General features: G+C 43.5%; 2 protein-coding genes across 3 annotated transcripts; one reads left to right on the top strand and one right to left on the bottom strand.

Annotated features, from left to right (window-relative positions):
* Positions 1 to 354: 354 nt before the first annotated feature.
* LOC124474543 (insulin-like growth factor-binding protein 5) lies at positions 355 to 5,114 on the top strand. Its single transcript, XM_047030779.1, has 5 exons — positions 355 to 1,118; positions 4,136 to 4,173; positions 4,323 to 4,475; positions 4,576 to 4,695; positions 4,950 to 5,114. Exons 1-5 carry the CDS (start codon positions 788 to 790, stop codon positions 5,079 to 5,081), a joined length of 774 nt encoding a protein of 257 aa, XP_046886735.1. The 5' UTR covers positions 355 to 787; the 3' UTR covers positions 5,082 to 5,114.
* Positions 5,115 to 5,658: 544 nt separating this feature from the next.
* On the bottom strand, positions 5,659 to 19,158 carry igfbp2a (insulin-like growth factor binding protein 2a). 2 transcript variants are annotated; one of them, XR_006956843.1, is made up of 5 exons: positions 18,733 to 19,158; positions 9,539 to 9,720; positions 8,156 to 8,296; positions 7,727 to 7,952; positions 5,659 to 7,392 (listed from the first exon to the last, which is right to left on the bottom strand). XR_006956843.1 is itself a non-coding variant. In XM_047030778.1 (4 exons), exons 1-4 carry the CDS (start codon positions 19,106 to 19,108, stop codon positions 7,794 to 7,796), a joined length of 858 nt encoding a protein of 285 aa, XP_046886734.1. In that variant the 5' UTR covers positions 19,109 to 19,158; the 3' UTR covers positions 5,659 to 7,793. The 2 variants fall into 2 exon arrangements, 1 of the variants encoding a protein (XP_046886734.1); XM_047030778.1 differs by having other exon boundaries at positions 5,659 to 7,952.
* Positions 19,159 to 27,177: the final 8,019 nt, after the last annotated feature.

The following is a 27,177-nucleotide window of genomic DNA, read 5'->3' as shown; positions in this document are numbered from 1 at the left end:
TAGACTACACTATAACAAATGACTACCTGGTCTTTTTGGAAGGAGGGTTAGGGATTGTGTGAAGGTGATTTTGTCAGGGTTCAATAACTGTTAAAGAGTGAAACAGCCAAATTCACATTCAGAGTCCACACTGACAAATCAGAGTGTTGTAAATCCTCGCTCGACTGCGTCGCAGTCATAGGGAATTGTTGTAGGCTATTTATTTGCCCCTTACAGCGCCTAGTCAAGGGAGCCTGCTTGGGAACGTGCCAGCACCCGCCTTGTAAACCCAATCGGAGATGACAGGCGCGCCGCCCCTTTCAACGTCGTTTGACATACCCATCCTTTCTGGCTTTGCCTCTGGCAGTTTTTAAAAAGCCAAGATCGAAGATCCAGATCACATTCAAAGTTTAAACTACACGAGGATAGTCGACGGAGATCCCTCAGAGAATAGATAGGTCGATGAACAGATCCCTTTGAGAGTATGTAGTTTAAGTGCGTACAGGAAACAAGCGTACCAAAAAGACCCAGGGGTATTAACCCTGTTTTCAGACAATTTTTGTGGTTTACAGTTTGACTTTTTGAATAAGAAAGTAGACTCCTTCAAGAAACTGCCGTAAAGTGAGCTAAGGCAAGTGTTGCAGTGAGATAGGTGGCGTAGTCTACACCTGTGGATGCGAGAAGCACTTTGGACTTTCGTTGGAAACCCCTGATGACAAGACGCATAACAAGTAGCCTACTGCATTACACAAAATAGGCAGTTGATAGTAGTGCAGGGATTTCGGAAAAAGCTACATTTCAAGGGAAGATGTGGAGGAGTTTTACTCTCCTAGTAACGTTTCTCCTGAGCGAGTATAGTTGCGGCTCGTATGTGCCGTGTGAACCGTGTGACCAAAAGGCGCTCTCCATGTGTCCGCCGGTGCCGATCGGATGCCAGTTGGTGAAGGAACCCGGTTGCGGGTGCTGCCAGACGTGCGCGCTCACTGAGGGCCAATCTTGTGGTGTGTACACCGGGACATGCTCGCGGGGGCTCCGCTGCCTGCCGAAGAACGGGGAAGAGAAGCCGCTGCACGCGCTCCTCCACGGCAGAGGAGTTTGCACAAACGAAAAGATGTACAAATCGCTGCATACTTCACGGGGTAATCATTTCAGATTTTTTCTATATCTTTCTCGATTTATGCCTGTACTTATACCTTCATATACACTATACATTGATAGTTGTAGCCTAGTTTAATTAGGAAACCCATTCTTTCTTTAGGCTTTATAAAATCTGTTCATTTTGTGGGTTTCCTATTTTGGCTGAAAAATATTAAGTTTACCTCGAACAATATTTATTAGTAGGCTCGAACGTCACCTTAGGCTGACATACAACTCGTAAGTATAAGTCTTAGTGAAGTCCTCATTAGTCATGATAATTAGACACTTTATCCTTGAATCACGCCTTGACTTTGTGTTCTTACACGTGTTCACAACATCCTGTGTCAACATGTTAGCTGCGAGCGTAATGGCCTCACGACCTCAATGACCATTGTAACACGGTCGCGGAGGAGCCCCACCAACCTGTCATCTCGGGATAAAGTGCTGACATCAGCATGCTAACTGAAACCCGTTTTTTAAAGAGAAGGGCTTCTTCGTGCGAGTGACCAAGTGCCTCGGGGCTCGAGCTAAATACATGAGACACCCAGAAGATTATAGGCATCTTCTCCGTGGCACATCGCGCCTTTCATGAGCGGTATATTAGGGACCGTCACGGTGTCTGCCGCGACCCCCACCTAGTCACATCGGCGCTGTCGTAAGTATCCGAGTGAAAAAAATAGATGCTTATTGTTTTTTGTGCATGTGTGGTGGATTGTTGGTCATTGTTGGCATAGGAGAGCAACGTTTTCTCTCCAGTTGTTTTCTACCTCTCCCCTCTACCCACCCTCCTCTTTCCTCAGTCTCCCTTCTCCCCCATGTCCTTTCCTTACTGCCTTTCCTTCTCATTTTCTATCCCTCTCCCTCCTCTCACCCTTACCCGCCTCTCTCCCTCCTCTCATTCCTCCCCCTCCTCCTGTTCCCTCCCTCTGTGCAGTGATCAGTGATTCAGCAGTTTCTCCCTGATTCCTACTTTGCCTGCACAGTGCATCTGGCTGTCTGTGTCTATTTGTAGCAGGATTTACTGTAGTAAAAATCTTCTAATTTCCGGTTCTGTGTTAGTGCACAGACAGATATAGGGAGCGAAACAGAAAGGAAGGAAGAGAGAGATCAGAAGTATTTCCGTCATGTGTAATTCTAAGTGGGATTTCCAGGGACATGAATGTTTCCAGAAAATCCCAACACTGAATCCCTAAAAAAACAGGAAGCAAACAATCTAAAGAGAGAGACGTGATCCGTCAGCTATGAGATTAGAGTTGCGCAGGGCAGGGGATTAGGACATGATTGGAGTTTGAGATGCTGGCTCATCTGTCACCCCTCTGGGCCTTCCAGAAAGAACATTGTCAGCGGAGGAGACGAGAGGAAAAGGAAGGAAAACTGAATTTTCGTATTTTCTGAGAAAAAGCCGAGATGACGTCACTAGGGGAGATTTTCTGGGTGATGACCCTGTTTCACTGGGCAGCTAGGACGCCGATTACACGCCACATCCTGGAAGAGGAGAATGGAGTAAGGTAGGGTAGGGGAGGGTGGAGAAGGGAGAGGAAGGAAGAGAGAGAGAAGGAGGCTGCAGAACAAAGGGAGGGCATGGGGGGGGACTATGATAGAAAGAAAGGAGGGATGGATGGAGAGAGGGAAAAGGAGGAATTATATAGAGAAAGGAATATTGTTATCATAGTATTCGATGACAAACAATTGTGCTGAAATATGTTCAGCTCACCATCTTCAAATCTAAAGCATTAATTCAATCACTACCCTGATTGCAAGAGAGAGAGAGAGGTGGAGGCAGTTATAGACCATAGAGAGAGTGATAGCAGGGAGAGGGAGTTAGAGAGAGCAGAGAGACAACAATAGAAAACATGGAGAGAGCAAAAGAAAGAAGGTATTGAGTTGTGCTCTTTCAGACTCATGAGTGACACCACATGCAGGGTCCTGTCAGTGGTTTTAGAAGTCCTCTATTGGTTTTGACTCTGATGGTGTTGACTGATGGTGTTTGGTGCTGACTCAGATAGTGTTTGGTGTTCACTCTGATGGTGTTAAATCTCTCATGATTCACAGGATTGCTCTAAGCAGGCTTGGCCTTCTGAATTACACCTCTTGTTGCAGAACTCAGTGGCGTGAACCAGCATTAAGGAAGACAGCTTAACTTAACACTATCGCCATCTAGTGGCCACATCTTCACCATAAGGAACGTCAACTCTTTCACAACTCAAGCTCAATGACAGCCAAGCTCATTTCGCCTTGTGCCAGTGAATACCGGCCTTCATGGTGCGTTCACGTAATGCGGTGCGGCAAGTTCCAGTACATCGTCAATGAAATGGGGGATTGGGGGAAAGACGAGGGGCGGTGAGGAGCAGTACGCAGTATGGGATTCACGTGTTGTGGGATGTAAATATAAGCTGAGCAATTGTAAACTTGAGAAAAGTTTTGATGACGCCGACCAATCAATAGACCCCATAACGAATGTGCGGTGTCCCAGTGCTATATGATCCATTTTTGTCTGATTACTGAGATTCAAACAAAAACGCAGCAATGCCATCTCAGCCATCATAAACCTTTTGTTTGTTTATTGTAAAACAGACAATGCAAATGTAACAGGTGTTGTCGCGTCGCTCATCTGTAGAGCATCCGCAATTTCATGCCCTCATCCCATAAACACTGTTCCAGCCATCTTTGCCACCGTAAAGATAGCTTTTTCATGGCTCAGGTGGGCTGTATCTATACATAGGAGTGAGTTTGACCAACTACTCGGTTTAACAAACAAGGGCGATAATAGCTAGGTATCTAGATAGTTAGCTGCATGTAGTTTCCTTTCACTTTGTGAACAACCACACAGAGCATTTAGCTTGTAATAGCACAGGGTTGCACAGCATGAAATCAGTGAAAGTGTGAATGCACCATCACTCTCACAGTTTGAGGCTGGGGAAACACTTAATAGATATGTTCTTGATGGAATAATATTTGATCCGTTGTCATTCACACTGTGTAACTCTAATTTACTCCCTCCCTCCACCTCTCTCCACAGTTGGGAACTCTCCTGACTCTATCCTGCCCCAGGCCAAGGTGAGTCTACATGAGTGCCGATGTCTTACAGATGCATCTATTACTGTGCTGCTGGTTGGAACATTTGGGGGATTTGGGAAGTTTTGTGAATTCATGAAGCAGTTCTTTGTCCTCCCTTCTTCCTCCCTCCCTTCGTACCTTATTTCCAGGTACCCCTGTACAGCAGAGATGAACAAATGAGCAGTAGGAAGGCTCAGGCTCTGAAAATTGCCATGGAACGCAAAAGACAGAAGGCCAAGATCCACTCTGTCTCTGGCCTTGACTACTCTCCCCTCACAATAGACAAACTGCAGCCAGAGATTGTAAGTCCAGATTCCATAGGTGCATACACACAGCAGTGCACAATATGAGCAGTGTAGTAATACATGAAATAGTTTAATTGGATGTGTATGTGTGTGTTAGGGTCCCTGCAGGAGAAAGCTGGATGGGATTATTCAGAACATGAAGCACACCTCTCAGGTCATGGCCTTCTCCCTCTACATACCCAACTGTGACAAGAAGGGCTTCTACAAGCGCAAGCAGGTACTCATACACACACACACACTAGAATTGATTGTGACAAACCTGTCCTTCAAAGTCCAAGTCTTTCCACAGAAGCACGCTGTTTGTCTCTCTCACTTCCACTCGCTCACTTTACCTCGCTCTCTTTGTACACTATCTTCCTCCATGTGTCTCTCCTCTCCCCCTCCCTTCCTTTCTCTTCTCCCCCTTTTTTCCACTCTCCCTCATCATCTCTCCTTCATTATTCCCCCCCTCTCCCCCTCCCCTCCCCGCAGTGTAAACCGTCTCGCGGACGGAAGCGTGGGATCTGCTGGTGTGTGGACAGCTTTGGCGTGAAGCTCCCAGGAACTGACTACAGCGGGGGAGACATTCAGTGCAAAGACCTGGAGAACATCAGCAACAACTAATGAAAGAGAAAGAAAGAAAGAAAGAAAGAAAGAGGGAGAGATAAAAGACAAGTAAGAGGCTGGCTTGGTGGTGAGGTCACGTGCAGCTGATGCTCCTCTAGTTTGAACCAACTGACAGAAGTTTCTGACCCCTTGATCCTCATGTTAATCAAGCTCACAAACATACAAAATCAAGTCAGGGACTCTAGAAAGTAAGGTGTGGAAATATGTAATCGTGGTGTTCTGGACTGTCACTGATTTTGAACAGACAAGACCTATGTTATATTATCCTAGATCATTGGATTGTGTGTAGGTACTGACAGACAGGCTGATAAAAAAAAAATGGTTTTAAGCAACATGTATATTTCAGTCCTCTAGTTTGTATTAAAGATAGTTACATACCAGATTCTATTTTTCAAATCTCTTATCTTGTCCATGTAATCTCAATGGGAACCCTCTATCCGGGCCATGGGATTCAGGGACGCATTTATAGGGGACTGTCTTTTCTGTTCAGAAGTGTTCTATTTTCCTTCAAAAGACTCTGGCCCTGCTGTCTCTCTCAGTGCAACGAGACCAGCTTTCATCACTCCTGTCACTCTTTCAGCACTTCTAAGTGTGTCTGCCTACCATGCATTCTCCTACGATATTGTCTGTGATGTTTTGAAGCACATTCCTCTGTACGTTCAGTTCCCCTTGAAGACTAATCTGTGGTGTCTTGACAGTGACAGAATAGATCCCACACACAGCCCAGCAGACAATACTGCCTCCCATTTACCTAGACAGGACAGACTCTGACCACATGCAAAACACCTCCCACCCGAGAGGCCCCTAATCCCAGCCCAGGCAAATCTGTCTCCACCCCTGCTGGCTGCCCTCTCTCTGGAGAGGTGAGGATCGCTGGGTTTGTATGTAAATCTCGGTCCCTTCTCTCCTATTCCACTTTGAATTTAGATTTACATCCAAATCCATCATGTCGTTGAACAGGGACAGCTGCAGCAGAGAGAGACTTTGACTTGGACCTAAGATTGGCGTAACTATTTTGGAAATAGCTTGTCAAGAAAATGTATATCGGGTTTAAGATTGCTATTATATTCAAGCATTACATTTGTCAATGAAACTGCAGTCGTAAAGTAAAAGGCCCCATCGTCCAGAGTTTTGTTGTAGGTTATTTTAGTGCTGACACAGGCTCCTCAGCCCATGGCCTTCGACCAAAGAATCACTAAACAAAATATCTCAACTCTGTCTTTGCCTTGATTGCACGTAAGACAAAAATGCAATGATATTTCCAAAATTTCTCAATATAAAGAAGCATATAGATTCCATCTCTTATGTGAATATCACAGTGTAATATTTATTCTGTGTGTAATTTATGTAACCTTGTCTTTTTTTGTAATGGAAAATCAGTTATTTAAATAAAGTCATGTACTCAGTTATGTCAAGGTGTTCTGGAGTAGTTTCATTCAAGCCCACTGTCTTGATCTTGCTCCAGCTACCGTTTTTGCCAGAAGGAGACAGAGACATCTGTGTGAAATGAACCTTGAAGTCTGATTGTAGGCAAGATCTTAGATTCTTAAACAAACAAACACGCTGCTTACAGTAGTTCACCTCCATTTAATCATGTGACTAATCTTACAAGCCATTATCCATATCTAAATATTCTGTAATTCTACAGTGTTCCTAAATGTCTAATAATGTGTGTTTGTAAAAACAATAGTTTACAGAAAGTTATTTCTTTACATTATTTCTACAGAGTACCTAAAATGCGTGGCCTTTCCCAAAAAATCAATGACTGGAAATGAAGTAGTAATCTGAAGGACATGGCATAGGTGTTGACATCACAGTAATATGACCCATAACATCTTGGTGACACACTGACATTGTGGTAGAGAACTATATGAACAGACATACACTGACATCATGTTAGTACACTACGCCAGTGGTCTTCAACCCTGGTCTACAGGGCCCCCTGTCCTGTATGTTCTAGATGTTTTCATGCTCCAACACACTTGATTCAAATGAATGGGTTGTTCCCCAGCTCAGCAGAAGGGTTGAAGACCATTTCCAACAACATGCCATCACAGTTGCAAGTGATTAGGTCATAATATACAAGAAATCATGGTTAAATACAAAAGAAAGCACATTACCAAACATCTAAAGGCTCGGCACAGGTAGTTGTTAAGGTCATATCACTTCAGAGTCTTTGGTCAAATCATTTTACGTTACATAGCTGATCCAACATGGAACGACTCGTTTGACAGCAATGCACTTTAAAAGTACACACGTGTGAAGAGATTTGGTCCTGGTCATGACCAGTCTGTCTCCAGGACTCCCCCTTGACGAAATGTAAAGAAGGTGTCATGGCAGGGTTTAGACTTTAATTTAGGGGTAAATGTAGTCCAATATAAACTACAGCTGAAATGGAGGAACTGGCTACAAGTTCTTTGCGCAATAAAATGAACTGAAATGATTATTCATTTAAAGTATGTTTTATCATAATGTCCTCATTACTTAACTGTTGATTCAACCCCCAAGCTAAGATACAATCTGGTGGCTACGTCTTCAAACGACAAAAATGTACAGTCATTGTACCCAACCAAACCAACCAAACTAGAAGTAGTAGTTGTATAAGCACATACAGACACACACAAACATAACATATAGCTTACTTAAGGGTTTCAAATACTGTTTCCTGTTTGTCATTCATGACTGGTGCTTGGGGGTATCTGGGCCGTACTATTTCTGGGGTAAGACGGGGGGGTCCATCTCGGGTCCGGCTGCATACTCGCTGCAGTTTGGGTCTCCCCTCACAGTGGGGGCTGCTGGGATGGGCCGGCCAGTCTGGGGGTTAACGCACCAGCACTCCCCCCTCTGGCCATGCAGTGACATCTTACACTGGAAGGTCAGGTGTGTGTAGGTGAGTAGGCAAATGATCTGGAGATATGGCTGCGTTGGGGTGTGTGTATATGTGTGTATATATATATATATATATATATATATGTATATATGTATATATATATATATATATATATATATATGTATATATATATGCACTGTTTCTTTAACAAAAGATGAATGTAGATGAATGAACGAGTTACCTGTTTCAGGTTATATTGCCCTCTCTTGTCACAGTTGGGGATGTGCAGGGCATACAGGTCCTCCAGGGGGCCTCGGTTGTCTCTGAAGGGCATCTTGGAGATCCTCTCCAGAACCTGATCCAGCTCCAGCTGACACTGGGTCTGTGATAACAGATAAACAATACTGACTCACACAGACTGACCTTTGACTAAGAAAGAATGTGAGGAAGACAGATTGAAAGACAAATTGTTTTGGCTGACAGAAACCGAGGTATGATATCTTTAATTATGAAGCATTTGAACCTCCTCTTGGAGAGTGTAGCACACACTAATGTGTGACCAAACAACGGCTCACACATTTCCACAGTCAGCTTTTTCCATGAGGTGACTCAGGTAAAATAATGTTATTTACTTTAATAATTGATACAAGGTGGATCTATCACCCATAAACCCTCTTTGACAATGCCAATTAAATTTATGTGGCGTTAGATGAAAGTCCAACAATCCAACATACAATGATGTTCCAAGATATCCAAGATATTGCTAATATCCAAGATATTGCTAATATCCACAGTTATGTCTCCTACACATATTAGTTAAATAGATTACTCTTGACTGGAGCAGTTTGGCAGTGGCCAGGACACAGTCTTGCCTAATAAATCTTGATGTAGAGCCAATGATAAAAGCAGGGCAAATTAAGCTGTTTTCAAACTTGGCAACTGAGAAATGTCAAAATCATTACTCACAAGGTTTAAAATGTGGTATGACTGAATAAGCATGTTTTTTTTTTTTAAGTTGTCCAATGATGCTTAGGATACAAAGTTTGGTTGATTACATGAAACTTGATCCAAATGTTTGTCCAAACTATTATGTTCCTTAGTCCAAACTATCTTGAGTTACTTAATTTGATTCACCAAGTTGAATCCATTGATTGGTAGTTTCAGTTGATGTACACTATTAGGAATAATGTATAATACTGCCAGGGGCTTTGGGAATATTCACTGTTGATGTCTTAGAAACTCTAGAATCTTTGATCACCACATCTGTGCAGCACCAGAAGGGGGCAGCACTGCACCGTGATTAATCCCAGAACAAAAATCAGTCAGTTAAGTCTGAAACAATGCTCCACTTTATTTTCTTTTTACTGTTCAAAACATCATCATACACAGGAAATAAACTACTTTCAGCTTTGAATACCAACATCATGCTGGCGGCCATTACATACAAATGAGAATGTGTTAGCAGTGTCTACCGCTAGGATAAACATGTCGTGTTGGTACAGTATGTGCACAGTGTTGCGTTTATTTCAACCAGCTTTAGGTTCCTTCACACCACATAAGATTCCTGTAGTATAGGAAATGATAGGACATCATTTATTGTCCAGTGACATGCAGTCCCACTCACCTGCTTGGGTCTGGAGGGCTTGGGCTCCTCAACCTTGTTGCTCTTCATCTTGGTCATCATCTCCTGGCGGTGCTGTCGCACAGCGCTCTCCTTGGGCCCCAGCCATGGGTTCTCCTTGGCAGGCTTCCTCAGCACTGGGATTTCCGTCAGAACCAGGTCGAGGTGGAGGTCCCCTGTCTCACCTGGGGATGGAGGGAGGAAGGACAAAAGACAGTGGTGCTGTGTCACCGTGGAAGCTAGCCTCCCTCGAGGGAGGACGGCAGTGTGCAGTGTGCCTCTCAAGGCTCCTGGTATTACGCTGGTACCGCCATTGGTCCAACCTGAATCTGAAATTCATCAACCCTGCACAACATCTGCAACTTTGCATGACATCTGCAAGCCCGCAGTGCATCTGCAACCCTACATGTGCAACCAGGCACTGCATCTGCAGCCCTGAACAACTTCTGCAACAAAATCTGCAACCCTGCCTACATCTGCAACCCTGCACAACATCTGCAACCCTGCCCAACATCTGCAACCCTGCACTACATGTGCAACTCTGGACATGTGCAACCCTACACGACGACACCAGATCGTGCAATAGATTGTTGTCCGTCCCCACAAGAAAAGTTCAGGTTTTGTGTTCATAATTATTAGACAACCAACTGATTGGACAAGGTTAAACGACAAATCAAGAATAACGACCAGGTCACACACACAGTTGCAGTTGCAAAGTTTTTACGGGGCATAAAGGTCAAAGGATAGGATTTACAGTAAATAGAAAAAAAAATAAAAATAATTGAGCCAGCAGTTCTACATTATTATAAAAATGAATAACAATATAGAATGTATCAATGGATAAGAAAGCAGTGGCTGATTGGCCTTGATTTCAACACAGGAATGAGGGGGGACACTAGTACTGTAGAAATCACAACCCACAGTGAGAACAAAAGACACTGTTACTGTAGTACAGTAGGACGTATGTGGGACTCTGTCTGTAGTTCGGCCAGAGAGATAGCTGGGTTAAACATTGACCAATGTTTTAAAGCACTTCTCTCCAAACAGAGGGAACAAACAATGGCAGAGGTCTGCGAGTCCAACTAGATGTGTTTTTTCTGACAACAGACAGAGGCCTCCAGGGCCCACATGGAAGGCGACCTCTCTCCAGGCCCTTCTCTCTGGAGCTAGAGAGAAATGGAAGAATAACACCGGCAGTAGGGGAGGTGTGTATACAGTGTGTGAGGGAGAGACTTTGAATGTGTGTATTTGTGAGAAAGAGAGACAAAGAGAGAAAGAAATTCTGAAAGTTTTTATTACTATGTCTAAGAAGGATTCTCAGTGTGTTAGAGTGTTACAGACAGAAGAGGAGAAAGAGAGAGTGAGAATATGGTAGATAGAAGGAGAGAGAAATAAGAATAAAATAGGAAAGAAAATTAGAGAAAGAGAGAAAAGAGATTGTGAGTGTGCAGGAAGATGGTCTGAGAAGAGGGTAGAAGGACTATCTATGGGCACTTGAACAGTTATGTAAGAACTCATACGGTTACTAAAAGTTTATTAAGTTACAAAGCGAACGGAAATGTAAAAACATTTTCAAAAGAAGGAACTGGCGCCTTTAGCCATCACCACACATACATATACACACACACACACACACAGCCACACAAACACACTCTATGAGACACTCCTTGAAACTCTCTGGTTTCTCTTTGAAGACTGGAAAGCAAACGTCAACTGGAGTCAGGGGTGTGTGAGAATCACGGATGAAAATGCACACACACACAAACACACACATGTTTGTATTGCCATTCTTGTGGGGACTCACCATTCAGTCCCCTTGAAAATAGGAACCCTAACCCAAACCCTGTTTTCCCCAGCCCCTAACCCTAACCTCAACCTTAACCAAAAAATTGGAACCCTGAAGCTTACCCTAGTCCCTAACTCTGAAATCAACTCCCAACACCAATCCTTACCCATTAAGGAGTAGCATAACAAATATGTAAGCGCCTCAGCATAACGTTGCATATTTGTGTTTTGAACATTTCAATTGATTATTTTCGGACAAACAAAAACTACGCGACAAATGCCTTAGTAACATTGCTATGAGTATAATGCTAGGTACCTTAGCCCGGCAGCTAACTAAACTAGGCTGGCTAGCTACCATTTTGGAATAATTACTTACGCTGTGGGGACTGTTGGAAATATTTGGAACTCACTCAGATAAAGGTAAATGCAATTGTAACCCAAACACTAATTATAACCCTAACCTCCTTAGAAAATTGCTCTTGAACTTGTGAGGACCAGGAAAATGTCCCCACAACATAAAATGTTCCTTGTTTGAATATTCTTGAGGGGACTTCTAGTCCCCACAAGAATACTTAAATAAGCCCCCCACCCCCACACATGCACACACACACATGGCTGGGAAGCCTTTTGTTTTCTTCTATAACACAATCCCTTTGGTCTTCAAGTACACTTTAAGTAGTTTCGACTCAATAGAGGAAACCTGAGAAGTCTAACAACACACGCACGTAAGCACATACACACAAATGCACACACTTATGCAAGGTCAGGACCCCACTCTGGATGGACACCACACCTTCAGTACACACTGTTCCACTGAGGTGGGCTGTGGGGCTCTGCAACACCAACAGGGCTTAGGGCTTCCTGTCCGGTCTGCTGCTTGAGTTAAGACTCTCACAATGGGACTCGGGAACTTCTTGCTTTTTATAGCAGATGCTTGTAAAATTCCCAGAATAGCACACTGGGGAGAAGTGTCATGACTGGCAGCGTAGATTGGTTGTCATTCACAGCAACATACTCTAAATACAGTAATTGTATTATAAATAATTCAAAGTACCCAATTCTATCCCAGTTCGTATGCAAACTTTGTAATTTATAAAAATAAAAACTTGTAAGAATGTGCGGTCCTCCATGCATACTGTGAACCATGCGTACGCACAAAACTTTGAGAAATGGGAAATTGCAACTCCAATTGCAGAAGGATGAAACTCTAGACAAACCTTCAAGTAGATAGCATTGTTAAAAATAAATCTAAATATAACCTCACATGTTACATATGAAGAGTTCACTGGAGTGCACGCACAAAAAAACATGATTTCCGATAAATGCAAAGGGCAAAATCTATTTATGCAAAATAACCCCTAAAATATGTGTAGTTTAATCAGGAAAAATATTTGATTGGATCTATAATCATTCAACACTTCTTGCATGTTATGAATTGTAGTCTCATAAATAATTAGGTGAACATGAGGACAAATGAGGTTAAAGCTGATGCTTTTGCTTCAGTCAGGTAGATGCAAATGCACAGGTTCATATATGTTTTCACATGTTCGTTGCGTATAACTGTCAATATGATAGTGGCCCTGTCATTGTCAATTAGAATCAGTGCATTTACCACACTAAAAGTGTTACTAAACCTGATCCTATTAATCTTAATTTGGGGCGTGTCAGTTACCATTTATAGGCAATTAGGGGCGTTACTTGGGTAAGGTAAAACGCTTGCGCACGTGATCCAGTAAATTGGGATTAATGGGATGTGCGTGCACACTGTTTTATAAATCTGAATATTTTTGTGTGCACGCACTCTTATAAAGGAGGCCCCCGGTCCCTGTACTGCGAAGCAAGTTTAACACGCCCGGGATAAATTATTGTTATCTTGCTTCACTAAGCCTAACAACCGCAATTGCGCTAAGTAGTATCACGACTGTGGCTGTCAACTCCTTAACCCAACCTATATTTCCCCAATTGAGCAATGAGCTCGTTCACAAAAAGGGGCGTGTTTGCAAAATATGACCAATTACGAACATGGACCAGTCTAGAGCGCCGTACTTCACTCAAGAAGAGAATACATTAATTAGCAACAAATACGAAGATTTTAAGAGCATAATTCAAGAAAATTGCGACTCTGTGTATGCATAAGTTACTAATTTTCTGTTGGTTACTTATTGATAACTAGCTACTATGGCGAATAAAATGCAATTACTTGCTTTAGCTTTGGCGTTTGAGGAGCCATAGCCTGGTAACTAAGGTAGGAGGTTTTTAAAAAGGCGTCCGCTTTTTTCCTTTTCCCATAGGGTTGCATCTAAAAAAGAGCTGAAGGCAAAATATAAGTCAAGTGTGAACACGGCCTAAGGCAGTAGTCAGGGGCGGACTGGGGGAAAAAAGTGGCTTGGGAGTTACTGTTCAGACCGGCCCACTCAATAAACGGCGTGCGGCCCATTCAGTACACGGCGAGTTGCCCACTCAATGCATCGCACTTATCGACCAATCAGTGGCCTACTTGGAAAAATACCCATACACTTAACATTATTTTGTATGATTACAAAGAAATTACATCATATATATCTTTTCTTACGTTGAACGTCCGAAGTCTGTCAGAACACATTTCAGAAGACATGTCAGAAAGTTTTCGAAAAATAGGCACCATGAGTGTGAATACAGATTGCGAGGGGGAGTATAAAAAGTGAAACCAGACTGTTTTAGATAAAATTATGTGTTCAAGCTGTGTAAAATGGAAAACAGTTAAAGGTGTCGGCGATGTCAGAGGGAGGGCCGGTTGGTGATGGAAGTGGGCCGGTATTTAGGACCATCCCAACACCGTCGGCCCACCGGGGATTCCCCCGGTATCCCCGATGGCCAGTCCGCCCCTGGCAGTAGTAGATCAGACTCTTAATACTGTTTTCCATCCAATTAGATCCACAGGATCTAAGACAAATGGTAATGCCATTTTCAAATAAGATTTTGGTTGGTCAGTAGGCGGTGCTTTTACACGTGTTGGTCTCTTATCTCGAACATAACCTGCTACGGAGCAGGTTAGGTGTGCACTAGAGTAACCATGGTGATCTATCGTGGTAAAAAGTGAACCACCATCGTGGCACTTACAATCCAGAGTTAAGTATAGGGCTCAGGGATCAGAACCCACATACGAAAAACTACAGAAGGTAGTACAAATATTGAAAATACACAACTTGATTGCTACAAGATTGAGATTGAGCAACAGCAAGAGTGCACTGTCCGACCATAAACTAAACGAAGCCAAACAACTTTAGAGTTTAGCAGAAGGCCAACCGTCCACTGAGATCGGTCTTGTGGGGCGGTTTCAGTTCAGGTGATGCCAGCAAGTGGTGAGGAGTTCTAACTGCAAATAAAGACCATCCATTGTCCACATCAGCGTCTGCAGGGACTGTTTTCCTTGAAACACGTATTCAGGTTTCTGTTTACCTTTCAGGCTATCTGGCCTGAGAGGAAGAGAGGGAAAGAGAGGCTATATGGCCTGGAAGAAGGGGAGGGAGAGAAACAAGAGACAGAAAGAGAAAGAAAGAGAGGGGAAGAGAGAGATAAAGGGAAGAAGTAGACAGACATAGGGTGAGAGAGGTATCTGAGAATAAGTATTGGACAGGCCCTGGCTCGTATTTAGAGGCCTTCTTCCAACTTGCCTTCTTCTTCCCTGAACTCTCTCTCTCTCTTTGTCAAGCAAAATTCTTAGGACAAAGGGTTTCAAAAGGGTGCTTCAGTTACTTCTGTTAGGAAGAAACTTCAACACCCGGTACTGTACAACCTTTCAACTTCTTTTCTACCAGTACCAGATCATTGTTGATTACATTTGTATGTTTTCTGTAGTATATATAGTACTTGCCTTTTAAAATAGTGTGTGTCACTTGTCTATTGTGATACTAACTTGTGTATAATTTGTTTATGACCTTTGTTTAACTGTGTTTAAACTTGGGTGTAACCTTATGCATTACCATCTTTAATTTACTGCAGTAATGATGGGTTAACATTTAAACTATAATATGATTTGTTTTTGATCTGTACACAATTTGTTCGCATCTGTGTTATTTGGGGTCAATTTGACTCTAAGCTGTTTTAGATGTATAAAACATATTAAAAATATCAACATTTGTTTAGGTTGTTTTGGATGATATTCTGGTGAGATGACCAACAATGTTATGGTCTTCAAAACCTTACCTTTGCTCTAGGGCCCTAAACTAACCTCCAACCCTTAAAAATTCCTCTAACACCCCTCACCTAAACAGTGTCATTTTATGGTGATCTGGATCATATTCTGGATGTATAATGGGGGTGGGGGGATGTATTATTTAAAGGGATAATTAGGCAGTCAACAAGGAAACATTAAGTACCCTGGCACATAAACTATTTTAATAATAATCATTTTCTGGACGTTTAAAATGCGAGGATGGAATATGGTGAAGATAACAGGAGGGTTAATTGGAGTTTTGGGCATGGGCAAATTGAGCATTCAATACCTGTACAGTGCTGAAGAATGAAAAATAAACACATCTCTCTATTTCTCTCTACACAAATGCAACATTCAAATCTCACAAAACCTTAGTCATCACTGCCTTGCAGGCACATCTACCTAGCTGTGTGAGGGGCAAAGCCCTCTCTCGAGTCCTGGAGCACAGGAACCTCACTCAGCTCAACATTTAGACTTTGTTTGTCTTATCTCCAAGCTCCGCAGCACGGGAAGGAGGAAGGAGCGGGGATGGACTGGGGGAGAATGAAAGAGAGAAAGAAAGAAAATAAGAAAGAGAGAGAAAGAAAGAAAAAAAAGAAAGAGAGAGAGAGAAAGAAAGAGGGGGGGGAGTTTATACTGGAACGCCACAAAGGCACGCAGGGATTCTTGGCACAGAGGCTGGAGGAGCAGTAGCTTGGGGGGCTGCTGGCACAGACCTGTGCGTTTTGAAGAATCATGGGTGTTTGCGGATTAAAGGGGGCTATTTCTGTCTGGCGGGCATAGACTGGGCACCCTGGCAGGTGCAGATGAATGCCCATTGTTAGCCAGCCCTGTTATATCAGAGGTCAGGCGGCCAGACAGCAACATTTCCATTGAGGTTTTTTCCCCATTCAGGTGTGAGTATAATATACCAGATATGGTTTGGGTTGTAAAGGAAGTGTGACTAGATAGGTGGACACAATCTTAACAGCTGTATCTTCTTACGGGGAAGAGAGGCAGTAGACAGAATAGAGGAGATAGAAAGGGAAAGAGAAAGAGGCAGAAAGATAAATAGAGTGAGAGAAAGCGATACAGGAATATAAAGAAAAACTGAGCAAGGAAGTAGTGAGAGAGAGAGAGAGAGAGAGAGAGAGAGAGAGAGAGAGAAAACGAGAGAGAGAGAGAGAGAGAGAGAGAGAGAGAGAGAGAGAGAAAACGAGAGAGAGAGACAGAGAGAGAGAGAGAGAGAGAGAGAGAGAGAGAGAGAGAGAGAGAGAGAGAGAGAGAGAGAGAGAGAGAGAGAGAGAGAGAGAGAGAGAAAAAAAAACGAGAGAGAGAGAGAGAGAGAGAGCGCGAGAGAAAACGAGAGAGAGATGTACAAGTGTGTGGTCACTAACCCTCCATCAGTTCAGGGTGCAGGATCTTGTCAATCTAGATGATCTACAATAAGACATTGACCTGCACAGGACACACCTGAACAAGCTCCAACACATAATAATAAGGATCTAGTATGGGGTCAAGCTTCCAAGACAACAGTCAAACAAAGTCATCACATCATAACACAAACAGGCACTGAAAATAATAGACCAGAAACCAACAATGTGGCACCACTGTTTGATTTGACAGAAATACAAGCTTTTTAATTTTGATAGTTTATGAAGTTCTCTTTTATTAAACTGATTTTTAAATGTTCCAATAATTTAGCTCCAGCCGTACTCTGTCCCTTTGTGTCAAAAACAAATACAAGAAGAGTGGCCACTAGGGGGGCAGTGGGTGGCAACTGCATAGTAGAGGTGCGCAAAACCACTTTCGGCCAATCATGTTTTTCAGTGATAGGGACCCATTTATGGAATAATTTACCAACTGAAATAAAAACACAAACCGCACTGAAAACATTCAATAGAAAGGTGAAACACTGGCTGAAAGAAAACCAAACATGTAGCCACTAAGTCAGGTCCATAAAGGCAGGAGCACATAGTGTGTCTCTGTTGTCCCTGTTGTAATGTATTGTGTTGTTACGTCCCTGTTGTAATGTATTGTGTTGTTATGGGATGTGCTGTTGTGTGTAATGTGGTCATGAATCTGTGAAATGTTGATAGACTAATATATTGCATCTGCTGCATGATTGTGTAACTCACACTATGCAGTAAATTGTATTTGCCTAACTTTTTAGAAAGGTCTGACCAGGGACTGGGGTTGCAAATTAGCCTATTGGCTAAAAACCTTTTGTGCAACACATCTACAACATTATCTATGTATGTAATAATATGCGCTGCGTTGTCCCTGACAAATAAATAAATAAATAAAAATAACCTAGCACTTCATAACATGCTATATGCTGTAGGTGACAGTTTGCTGTGCCTCCACCCCCCTCTCTCCCAACCCTGGTCAAAGGCTGAAATCCAGCTCACAAAGATCAATGCTGCATTCATGTGCTTCAGGCTGCTCCAAACCTGGGAAATGGCAACTGTATATAAAAAAAAACATTTCTCAAATGTTCTATCATAGAAAAAGTGTCATTGCAGGAATATTATATAATGTGGTCTTGGGCTAGGCAGGATGGACTGATGTCCAGGTGTTGGTTGAGAACTACAACTAACCTCCTCACTGTGTCGACAGAGACAGAGGCCAACAAACCTAATCGTTGTTGACGTTCATGTTGGATGGATGTGAAACCATGTTTGCTGTAGTGATTGACAGTTACAATTACTCTAGAGCAGGGGTCTCCATCCAGACTGTTTTCACTTCAACTTCAATTTAGCACGCCTGATTATACTAATTTGCTGGATGATGAGCTACTAAATGAGGCTACATTATTTGCAGTTGAAGTGAAAACCTACAGGATGGTAGCTCTCCAGGACCGGAGTTGGAGACCCCTGTTCTAGGCTTACTGTCAAAAGGAACCAAAGGGGCATGAGATAGTTCAATACAAATAAATTGGTAACTGCTTCACATTTTGTCTTTGATGCATTGAGACATTATGCACGTTGAGTGGGGTAGGCTAGACTGACGCACTAATTAGGAGAACAGAATTAGTTTATATCTAAATAAATAAAAAGTCCTTATTCCACGGTGGGGTCATTATTTGCAAGACAATGTGAGCATTTTGATAATTTAAAACTTTCCGCTGATAGTGCTTTTATAAGTTAATATTAAACAGACAGGTATGAGGTGCCATCTATTGAAAATTAACTTGCTTGCCCCGCATGGCAAAATGTAAAGCTTGGATTAAACTGACCGCTTATATGTTCACGATGCTCTGGATTCCCGTTTGCCTCGATGTCCACTTGGTGTCCGCACAACCCTTGCCCCTCGACCAGTTGCTCTAAGGGAAGCTCGGAGTCCGGCTTCGGGTAGCACCGCAGCCCACTGGAGCATCGCGGGGTATACACACCGCACAACTCGCCCACTTGCCGGGCGCACACGGGACAACACCCGCACCCCGGTTCGCGCACTATCTCTGCACAAGTCTCGGTGAGCCTCGGACACGCAGCCTGTCGCTCCGCGGTGCAACTTGGACAACGGAACACCATCTCAGCCAGGGAGACACCCGCGAAAGCGGACACCGACAAGAGCAGTAAGCTGCAGCCCACATACGACATCATTCTCGGCATGAGACTTCGATGGGTGATTTCATGAGCTGTGGAAGGCAAAGTCAGGTAAGAGATGAAAAGTGTGCATGCGAACAGGTGAAGCCTGCGGTGAGGCGGTCTGCTTGGTCCTAGTGACAGTTGAGTTTGTCAACAGCTGGTTAGACAGTGCAGCTGCAACCGAGCTCTTGCCTGCTGACCTATATTATGGTCGGATTTTTTCTTTTCTTTTCATGGACACAAAACTGAGGGAAAAATAGTACAATTTAAGTGAATTTGTTCATTAAGTCATATTATAGGCAACACTGCAGCATTGGACATGACCCTGACGTAGTTAACATGGCCCTCCACTTCACCCTACAGCACCTGGACTCCCCAGCATCCTACGCCAGGATCCTGTTTGCAGGGCCGGATTAAGACATTTTGAGGCCTGGCTAATTACCAGGATGAGGCCCCTATATCGCCCCGGCGCACATCATGACACGCACACAAACCCACGCCAGGTGCACTGACACACACATCAGTGTCAGCTTTAAAGTCCACAGAACCACTTTATAAATATGATCAGTTTAAATATGTGGACTCACCATCATCACATCAGTGATATTAAAAGGTCCGTTTTCTGCTCTTTTTCTCAATGCAAACTCATCAATGAGCTCTTCAAAGTAGAGAAGAAGTTGAAAGAAAAGAAAGAAGTTGGCGCAGTATGTCATGCTCTATTGACTAGGGATGCCATCAAATCCAGGATTCGGATTCGGTCGAATATTGGGCTTTTGGACGGGATTCGGTTTCGGGCGAACCTTACATTTTTTCCCACCGTACCCGAACCAATTGTGTTGTGTGCCGTGGCGATTTCTTTAAGACTGCAAGGGAAGTTGAAACTGAACATTTGGTGCTTAACCCGTTACCCGAACCTAATAGTCTACCTGGTCAAGGTTTTGATGTGAGGTGAAATCGGAACTTCACGTTAATACGAGCGCGCATGGCGCGCGAGCGGAAACTTTTACATTAATTTCAGTGCAAAATAGTTATTTTAGCTTTATGTAGCCTAGCCTAATATGAACATTACGTTGGAGTCATGCTCTTAGCTATATTTTCCGGAAAATAGGCCTACAACCCAAATGTTTACATGAAATATTCAGTGCTTTTGAGAAAACATATTGTTCCCACCCTTGCAGGAACGTAGATATACCTATATTATGGTCGGATTTTCTTTTCTTTTCATGGACACAAAACTGAGGGATAAATGAGTACAAATTAAGTGAATTTGTTCATTAAGTCAGTATTATAGGCAACACTGCAGCATTGGACATGACCCTGACGTAGTTAACATGGGCCCTCCACTTCACCCTAACAGCACTGGGACTCCCCAGCATCCTACGCCAGGATCCTGTTTGCATGGCCGATTTAAGACAATGGGGCTTTACGGGCCGCAGCCCCGGGGCCTCGCCACCAGGGGGGCCTCTGGTTGCCCGATGTCGAATGAGTCATCGGCACTGCGCATAACATTATTTTTGTTTTCACTCTGAATTTTTCTAATGTTATGCGCAGTGCCGTTGACTCATTCGACATCGGGCAACCAGAGGCCCCCCTGGTGGCGAGGCCCGGGGCTGCGGCCCGTAAAGCCCATTGTCTTAATCCGGCCATGCCTGTTTGTGGATTTCAGCTCTGCCTTCAACACCATCATCCCCCGCCCTGCTTCAGGACAAGCTTTCCCAGCTGAACATGCCGGACTCCACCTGCAGGTGGATCAAAAACTTCCTGTCTGACAGGAAGCAGTGCATTAAGCTGGGAACACAGTCTCTGACTCCTGGTCTATCAGCACCAGATCCCCTCAGGGCTGCGTCCTTTCCCCTCCGCTCTTCTCCCTGTACACCAACAGCTGCATCTCCAGTCATCCGTCTGTCAAACTTCTAAAGTTTGCGGATGACACCACCCTCATTGGGCTCATCTCTGACGGCAACGAGTCTGATTACAGGTGGGAAGCTGACAACCTGGTGACCTTGTGTAGATAGAACAACTTAGAGCTCAATGCTCTTAAGACAGTGGAGATGGTTGTGGACTTCAGGAAGAATACAGCCCCACTCACCCCATCACCCTGTGAGACTCCCCAGTCAGCACTGTGGAGTCCTTCCGCTTCCTGGGCACCATCCTCTCCCAGGACCTCAAGTGGGAACTGAACATCAGCTCCCTCACCAAAAAAGTACAACAGAGGATGTACTTCCTACGGCAGCTGAAGAAATTCAACCTGCCAAAGACAATGAATTTGCACTTCTACACAGCCATCATTGAGTCCATCCTCACCTCTTCCATCACCATCTGGTACGCTGCTGCCACTGCCAAGGACAAGAGCAGACTGCAGCGTATCATCCGCACTGCTGAGAAGGCGATTGGCTGCAATCTGCCCACCCTCGAGGACCTGTACAGCTCGAGGACCCTGAGGCGAGCGAGGAAGATTATGGCCGACCCCTCCCACCCTGGACACTTCCTGTTCCAGCCACTCCCCTCCGGCAGAAGGCTGGTCCATCAGGACCAAAACTTCACGCCATAAGAACAGTTTCTTTCCATTTGCTACTGGCCTGTTAAACAAGGCCAATGACTCCCACTAACATTTATATAACTATTATAAGTCCATTTAATGGCAATTACATTATGCATAAGCCACCTTTATCTCAGTATGATTGCACTATGTTGACCACTCATGCTGCTCATTCTTATTCATATTCTTATTTGTATATATACTTTATATTTTAAATTGGTGTTATTCTTTAGATTGTTTAGTTCTAAGAATGAGTAATTTTACTAATTTTGTATAACATACATGGCGAATAAACTGAATTCTGATTCTGACTGAATTCATACTGTACAAGTAGTCTTCATCATCTGAGGAAGTCACTGTCACAACTCTGGGGGTTGTCTTGTAAATTATTTCGTTTTTTTTTCCGAGCCATAGTATTTTATGGACCGGTTGCATTGCTACAGTAATCATACAGGAAAATATATCTTTATTTTTTGAGAATTCTCCTGACTAGGAGTCAATCAGAGCCTGAGGGATACTTGGCCCATGCAGGTCAGTGTATACACAGGCTCCGCTGTAGGTGGTCTGAGATACTGTCCTCCATTGGATGGTGCAAGACCCTGAACCTCTCCCAATCACACCTGGGGCCTGTACTATGAATCAAGATGTGGCGTTAGCGAGGTAACTTCAGGTTCAACCCAGGGTTTTCTGTACTACGACGGAGGATCACTTGTTACCGGGGTATATCGCCATGGTAACACATGCTGAACGGCATGTGATCTCTGATCTCCAACTTAACCTGCTCCCGACCAGGTTAAGTTGGAGATCAGAGATCAACCGGTATAAAAATCCTGCCCACTAACTCATTCTTGACTTTCATGTCGTCACCGTTCATAGAAGATCCTGTGGAGTTTGGTGCGCGGATAGTGAGAGTTGCGATCAAAAGAGCCAGAACATTTAGACAAAACCCTTTTGCATTCCCTCATGAGTATCTTTCTGAAAGATAAAGATATTAGCAAAGGGAATTACGCATATTGCCAGCTTCTTGAGCCGTATGTTGCCAATGCGACACATTGAAGCTGTGCACTCACAGTCCCACAGACTGTATGCATAGCGTTTCGTTATTTTGCTATGGGTACTTTTATAGTGTGGATAATGCGGAGAACCTGAGCTAGAACACGGTCTGCCGCGCAATTTGCAACGGATTTTCTTTGATGGATGTTGCCACCATATTCTGATTAATGGAGTTATGAAAAAGAGATATCCAAAGTTCCCTTTGTTAAAACTTTGGACTCTAATATGTTGACAAAATGAAACAAGGATTTTCACTCAATGTTCTTATTTCCGTTCTGGAAATGTAGGCCCTGTGCAAATTATATCATGTTTTACAACTTAATCATTTGCTCATTTAAACATACATTTACAGGAAACTAGTAATGAAAACATTTTTGACCTACTAATAGTTATCAACTGGGGAGGTTTCATGTCGATGGGTTATCCCTATTCACTGGGGTGTCTCCTCTTCCTTAACCCTTGTCCTTGGATTGCTTTGACCCATTTTCTAATAATTTCCATATCAGAAATTGGGGTTTCTTTCAACCAAAACCTTTCAAACCAAAAAGAACAATGTGGGTATCTGTACAAAGCTCTTCACAAGTGGTACATAAATGATAATTTCACTACTTTCATTGAATTTTGATGTTTCATTCACTTTTATAGAATTTTTCAAAAATAATAAATATGACATTGAAAGAGAGAAGTGGTGAAAACCCCCACAAAAGATTCAAAAGGCACACCAAAAAAAACACAAAAAGGTATAAAAAGACCAAAACGTAGAAAAAGGTTTAACAAATACATCCTCATGTGTTCTCCCTCTCCTAGGAACACAGAAAAATATGTCAGTGTAACTAAGTTTAGTGTCATTCATTCAGTCATGTACTATCTCTTCTCATATTCCAGTTTTTCTGTCTCCAGCCTTGTTTTTTTGTTAAAAGCCTCTTATAATCGAGCTCCAGGTTTTTTTTATACAGGGCCCTCACATTGTCTGCTCCAACCTGAAGCAAATAAAGAACATTGTCCCTTTGCAAGGCACACTTGGAGAAAGTTGAAGGTGTTCATTTGATTACTGTGTTTCAAGGTTCATTGCTTATACCTTGTGTCTTTGTCTTGGCCTTGAAGTGGAGGCCCTAGGCTCAGGGGGAGGAAGAAGTTCCTCCTCCTGCTGAGTTTAACACCATGGCAATTTAATCAATTGAGTCATATTTGAAATGAGCACTTTAAGGACTTGTGTCTTATGTTGACACCACCACCATTAGTAAGTCATTACACTTATGACACTTCAATCACAGCCACACGTTCACACACTCTCACCATCTGTGTTGCAAGTGGTAAATACAACTCAAAAGTTATTAGTTTCACTGTTACCTCTGTATGGCACAGTGGGACGACAGTGGGTAGTGGCAGCAACACCACTGTATTTCCTATCACTGCAGAGGACAGTATTTCACTCCTACAATATTCATAAATAATAGTTGAATGAACATGGTCACATAGATTGCTTGAAACATACATATGCCTGGGCTTCCAACCTGCTGCCACCAGGGTCTGAAGAAATGCCCCCTTCCACTCCTTCCATCATGGGTCATGGGGTGACCCTGATAGCTGGAGAGGGCCAGCTCCTCGCCCCCCCCCCCCCAACCCCCCCCCCACCCCCAGCAGCGACTTTGTTGAATTTTGTCTGTATCATATGTCTGCTCCTCCTGCATGAAATATGCGGCTCTCGTTTTGTCCATGTTTGTGATTGGACATACGGTGCAAACACTGCCCCTTTATGTGAACGCGCACTTCTCTAGATTGGAAAGATCTGGGTTGAGTTAGAGAATTGATAACCGCCGTCGTAGTACCGCTTATCGTGATTGCGATTGTTAGGCTTCGCGTAGCCGGGTAACTGAAAGTAATCCAGAGCATGTTGATCTCGATTCGTAGTACAGGCCCCTGGTGTGATTGGGAGAGGTTGCTTTAGGTCAGCCACAGAACCTACGTGGAAACCATCTCGGGGAAACCATCTCGAAAAAGGAAAACGCTTCTGCCTGGCTGTAGACAGCAGCATTACTGTACATACTGTAGCTGCTTGTTTTAATCAACATGCACCTCCCTCTCCATCCCCTGGTATAAATAAATAAACAAACAAAAATATTGTGAGCATTCCTTTCATGGACACCCCCCCCCCCGCTCTTCCCGCCCCTACGCCCGTACCGCCATCCTCTCCGACCTCCCACCCCTCGTTGACATGTCCATTGACACCCTATTAAAATGTGACAGTGTTGCCTCCATGCAGGTGTGACAGAGGGCAGCTGGGCCCTCCTGTGTGTGTCTCCTATTGATCCGTGTGGCGCTGAGGGAGTGTGAAGGTGCCCCGCTCACCCACCAAACAGAGCTGTCTCCTAACCCGTCCAGTCATGGGGCTAATCGTTTGTTGATTCAAGGGTCCACAAATAACTTAACCAGGTGTAACCCCACTCTGCAACTTGAACCAACACATGCACATACTGTACATAGATATACATATATAATAATACACATAAATGAGGTTTGTTTTGTTTTGTGGGTACCACCTTGTTTGATGGTATTCAAACCTGTTTGAATAGGCACCCCAGTTTGCCCAGGCAACGGCTGGGGATTTCTGTCGAACGTATGTTGTTTCATGAAAAGCTGCGTCTGAGGGGGGGGAGGAGGAAAGGCTAAAGGAGGAGGAGGAAGAGAAGGAGGGGGAAAGGAGAGAAAGCCTGGTGTTTTTCTACTGTAAATCCAGCCTGAGGCGAGAGTTTGCCCAGTGTCTGGGGATGGCCACGGCGTAACGGGACTCACTGGCCACAGTAGCTGAACGTGTGTGTGTGTGTGTGTGCACTGCAATTCCCATCAAGGTCAGCTTGCTAAAAGCACCTCCTGGGTTGGAAAGTAAATATATACAGCAGACCTGATAAACTACAGCCATGCATTGATAGAGAGCAGTGGTAGGAATGTAATTCCTGAATTAGTGAATGCATTTACAGAACCATATGGTCTGCTGCATTTAGTGAGAGTGTTGTAAAGGTCAAGTTAGACCCTTTTTACCGTTGAAGCCCATGGTCTCGCAGAGAAATAGATAGGGGGGCAATTTTACGAAGAGCTGAGAGTTCTAATCAGTTTGACCTTGTGACCTCTTGTGAACTATATAATTACAACCCACAAAACACTGTCACATAGTATATGCACTGTAAGTTTGAATTTACAGTTATCTGTCTATCTAGCATTAGGCTCCATGTCTCCATATGCCTCCCCTATCCGTTTTTCTCATTTCATCTCCACCTTTTTTAACTTCCCTCCATTTTTCTCCTGCTCTTACTTCACTCCCTCTCCATGTCTCTTCTCTATCTCCCCTTTCCTTCTCCTCCAACAGGACAGCTTTGTCCCAGTGATTGCCTTGGGGGCTGCAGTAAAAGGCAGTAAAAGGCCCCCTCCTCCTTGATGTTAGCTGCAGATTTTGACAATGAAGGAGTTGTATGGTTTAGTGATGGTCCTTGATTAGAGCTAATTTACTTTTCTCAGACTGGGCCACTGAGAGAGCACTGTTGGGGGTGGTGGGGTTGAAATTCAGAGACCATTTCACTCACACACACACAAACACACACACAAACACATTGCATTCACTCACTCTCACACACACACGCACACTTCTCATGCGATTCCATCTAAACAACCTGTGTATTGTGTATTTGTGTTCCTCTCCCAGCATTCAAAGGCAACCCCAAACCAAGCACATGTAACCACTGCAGCCTCAACCTTCAGAGTGGATTAGAGGGGGTAAATCATGTTTCCATTGTGATTTGATGTTGTAACAATGTCATATAATGAATGAGGACCACCTCGTCTATAAGGTCAGATGCTTGTTTTTCTATGTTTTTCCATAACAGAGTGCCATAATGCTTGAGTAGAGCATCTTAGAAGTTTGGAAACGAACCCTCACTCCTTTTAGTCCATGCTCGGAGTGTGTGTGCCTTTGTGTGTGAGGGTGTTTGCAAGCGTGCAATTGTGCTGTGTGTGTTTTGTGCATTTTCTGTTGCATCTCTCTGAATGGAAATGTTTACCAAATTGCTGTGTATAAATCTTAACATGGAAACAGCTCCACATCACAAGGTCATAATGGAAAAAAATACTGTGTGTGTGTTTTTGTTACCATGCAACAAGAGATGAATGTGTTTAAGTCAAGCTAATTAGGAAACTTGGGCAGAAAAGGTGGAACAAGTAAGAGAAGTAATATATCTGTTTTCAAAGCACAGCTTTGAAAGATATTGCGTTTACTCTACACATATGGCCTTCAACGTATAGGTTACATTGACGCTCATCTAACCGACATGTAATCGTCTTCACCGGGCCTAATTTCCGCACTACATGTCACCGTCACAGAGATAGACTAGCGCTCTTGTGTCGTCAATATAGTTTAGAGGAGCACACTTGCACCATTTAATGGAGTTTGGCGCCCCCTATTGTTAAAGAAAACCCCTAAAAGAGACAATCAATTAGAAAATGTCTCTTA

Source organism: Hypomesus transpacificus, chromosome 12 (assembly GCF_021917145.1).
Source record: "Hypomesus transpacificus isolate Combined female chromosome 12, fHypTra1, whole genome shotgun sequence".
Taxonomy (NCBI): Eukaryota; Metazoa; Chordata; class Actinopteri; order Osmeriformes; family Osmeridae; genus Hypomesus; species Hypomesus transpacificus.
The sequence above is the reverse complement of the archived record's forward strand: the minus strand, read 5'-3'. Positions and strand labels throughout refer to the sequence as shown.

Coding starts and splice junctions, on each gene's coding strand:
- igfbp2a (XM_047030778.1), bottom strand. CDS start 19,108: ATGCCGAGAATGATGTCGTATGTGGGCTGCAGCTTACTGCTCTTGTCG. Junction 8,297..9,538: donor AGCCCTCCAGACCCAAGCAG/GTGAGTGGGACT, acceptor CTGTTATCACAG/ACCCAGTGTCAGCTGGAGCT. Junction 7,953..8,155: donor GGCAATATAACCTGAAACAG/GTAACTCGTTCA, acceptor CTGACCTTCCAG/TGTAAGATGTCACTGCATGG.
- LOC124474543 (XM_047030779.1), top strand. CDS start 788: ATGTGGAGGAGTTTTACTCTCCTAGTAACGTTTCTCCTGAGCGAGTAT. Junction 4,174..4,322: donor CTATCCTGCCCCAGGCCAAG/GTGAGTCTACAT, acceptor CCTTATTTCCAG/GTACCCCTGTACAGCAGAGA. Junction 4,696..4,949: donor GCTTCTACAAGCGCAAGCAG/GTACTCATACAC, acceptor CCCTCCCCGCAG/TGTAAACCGTCTCGCGGACG.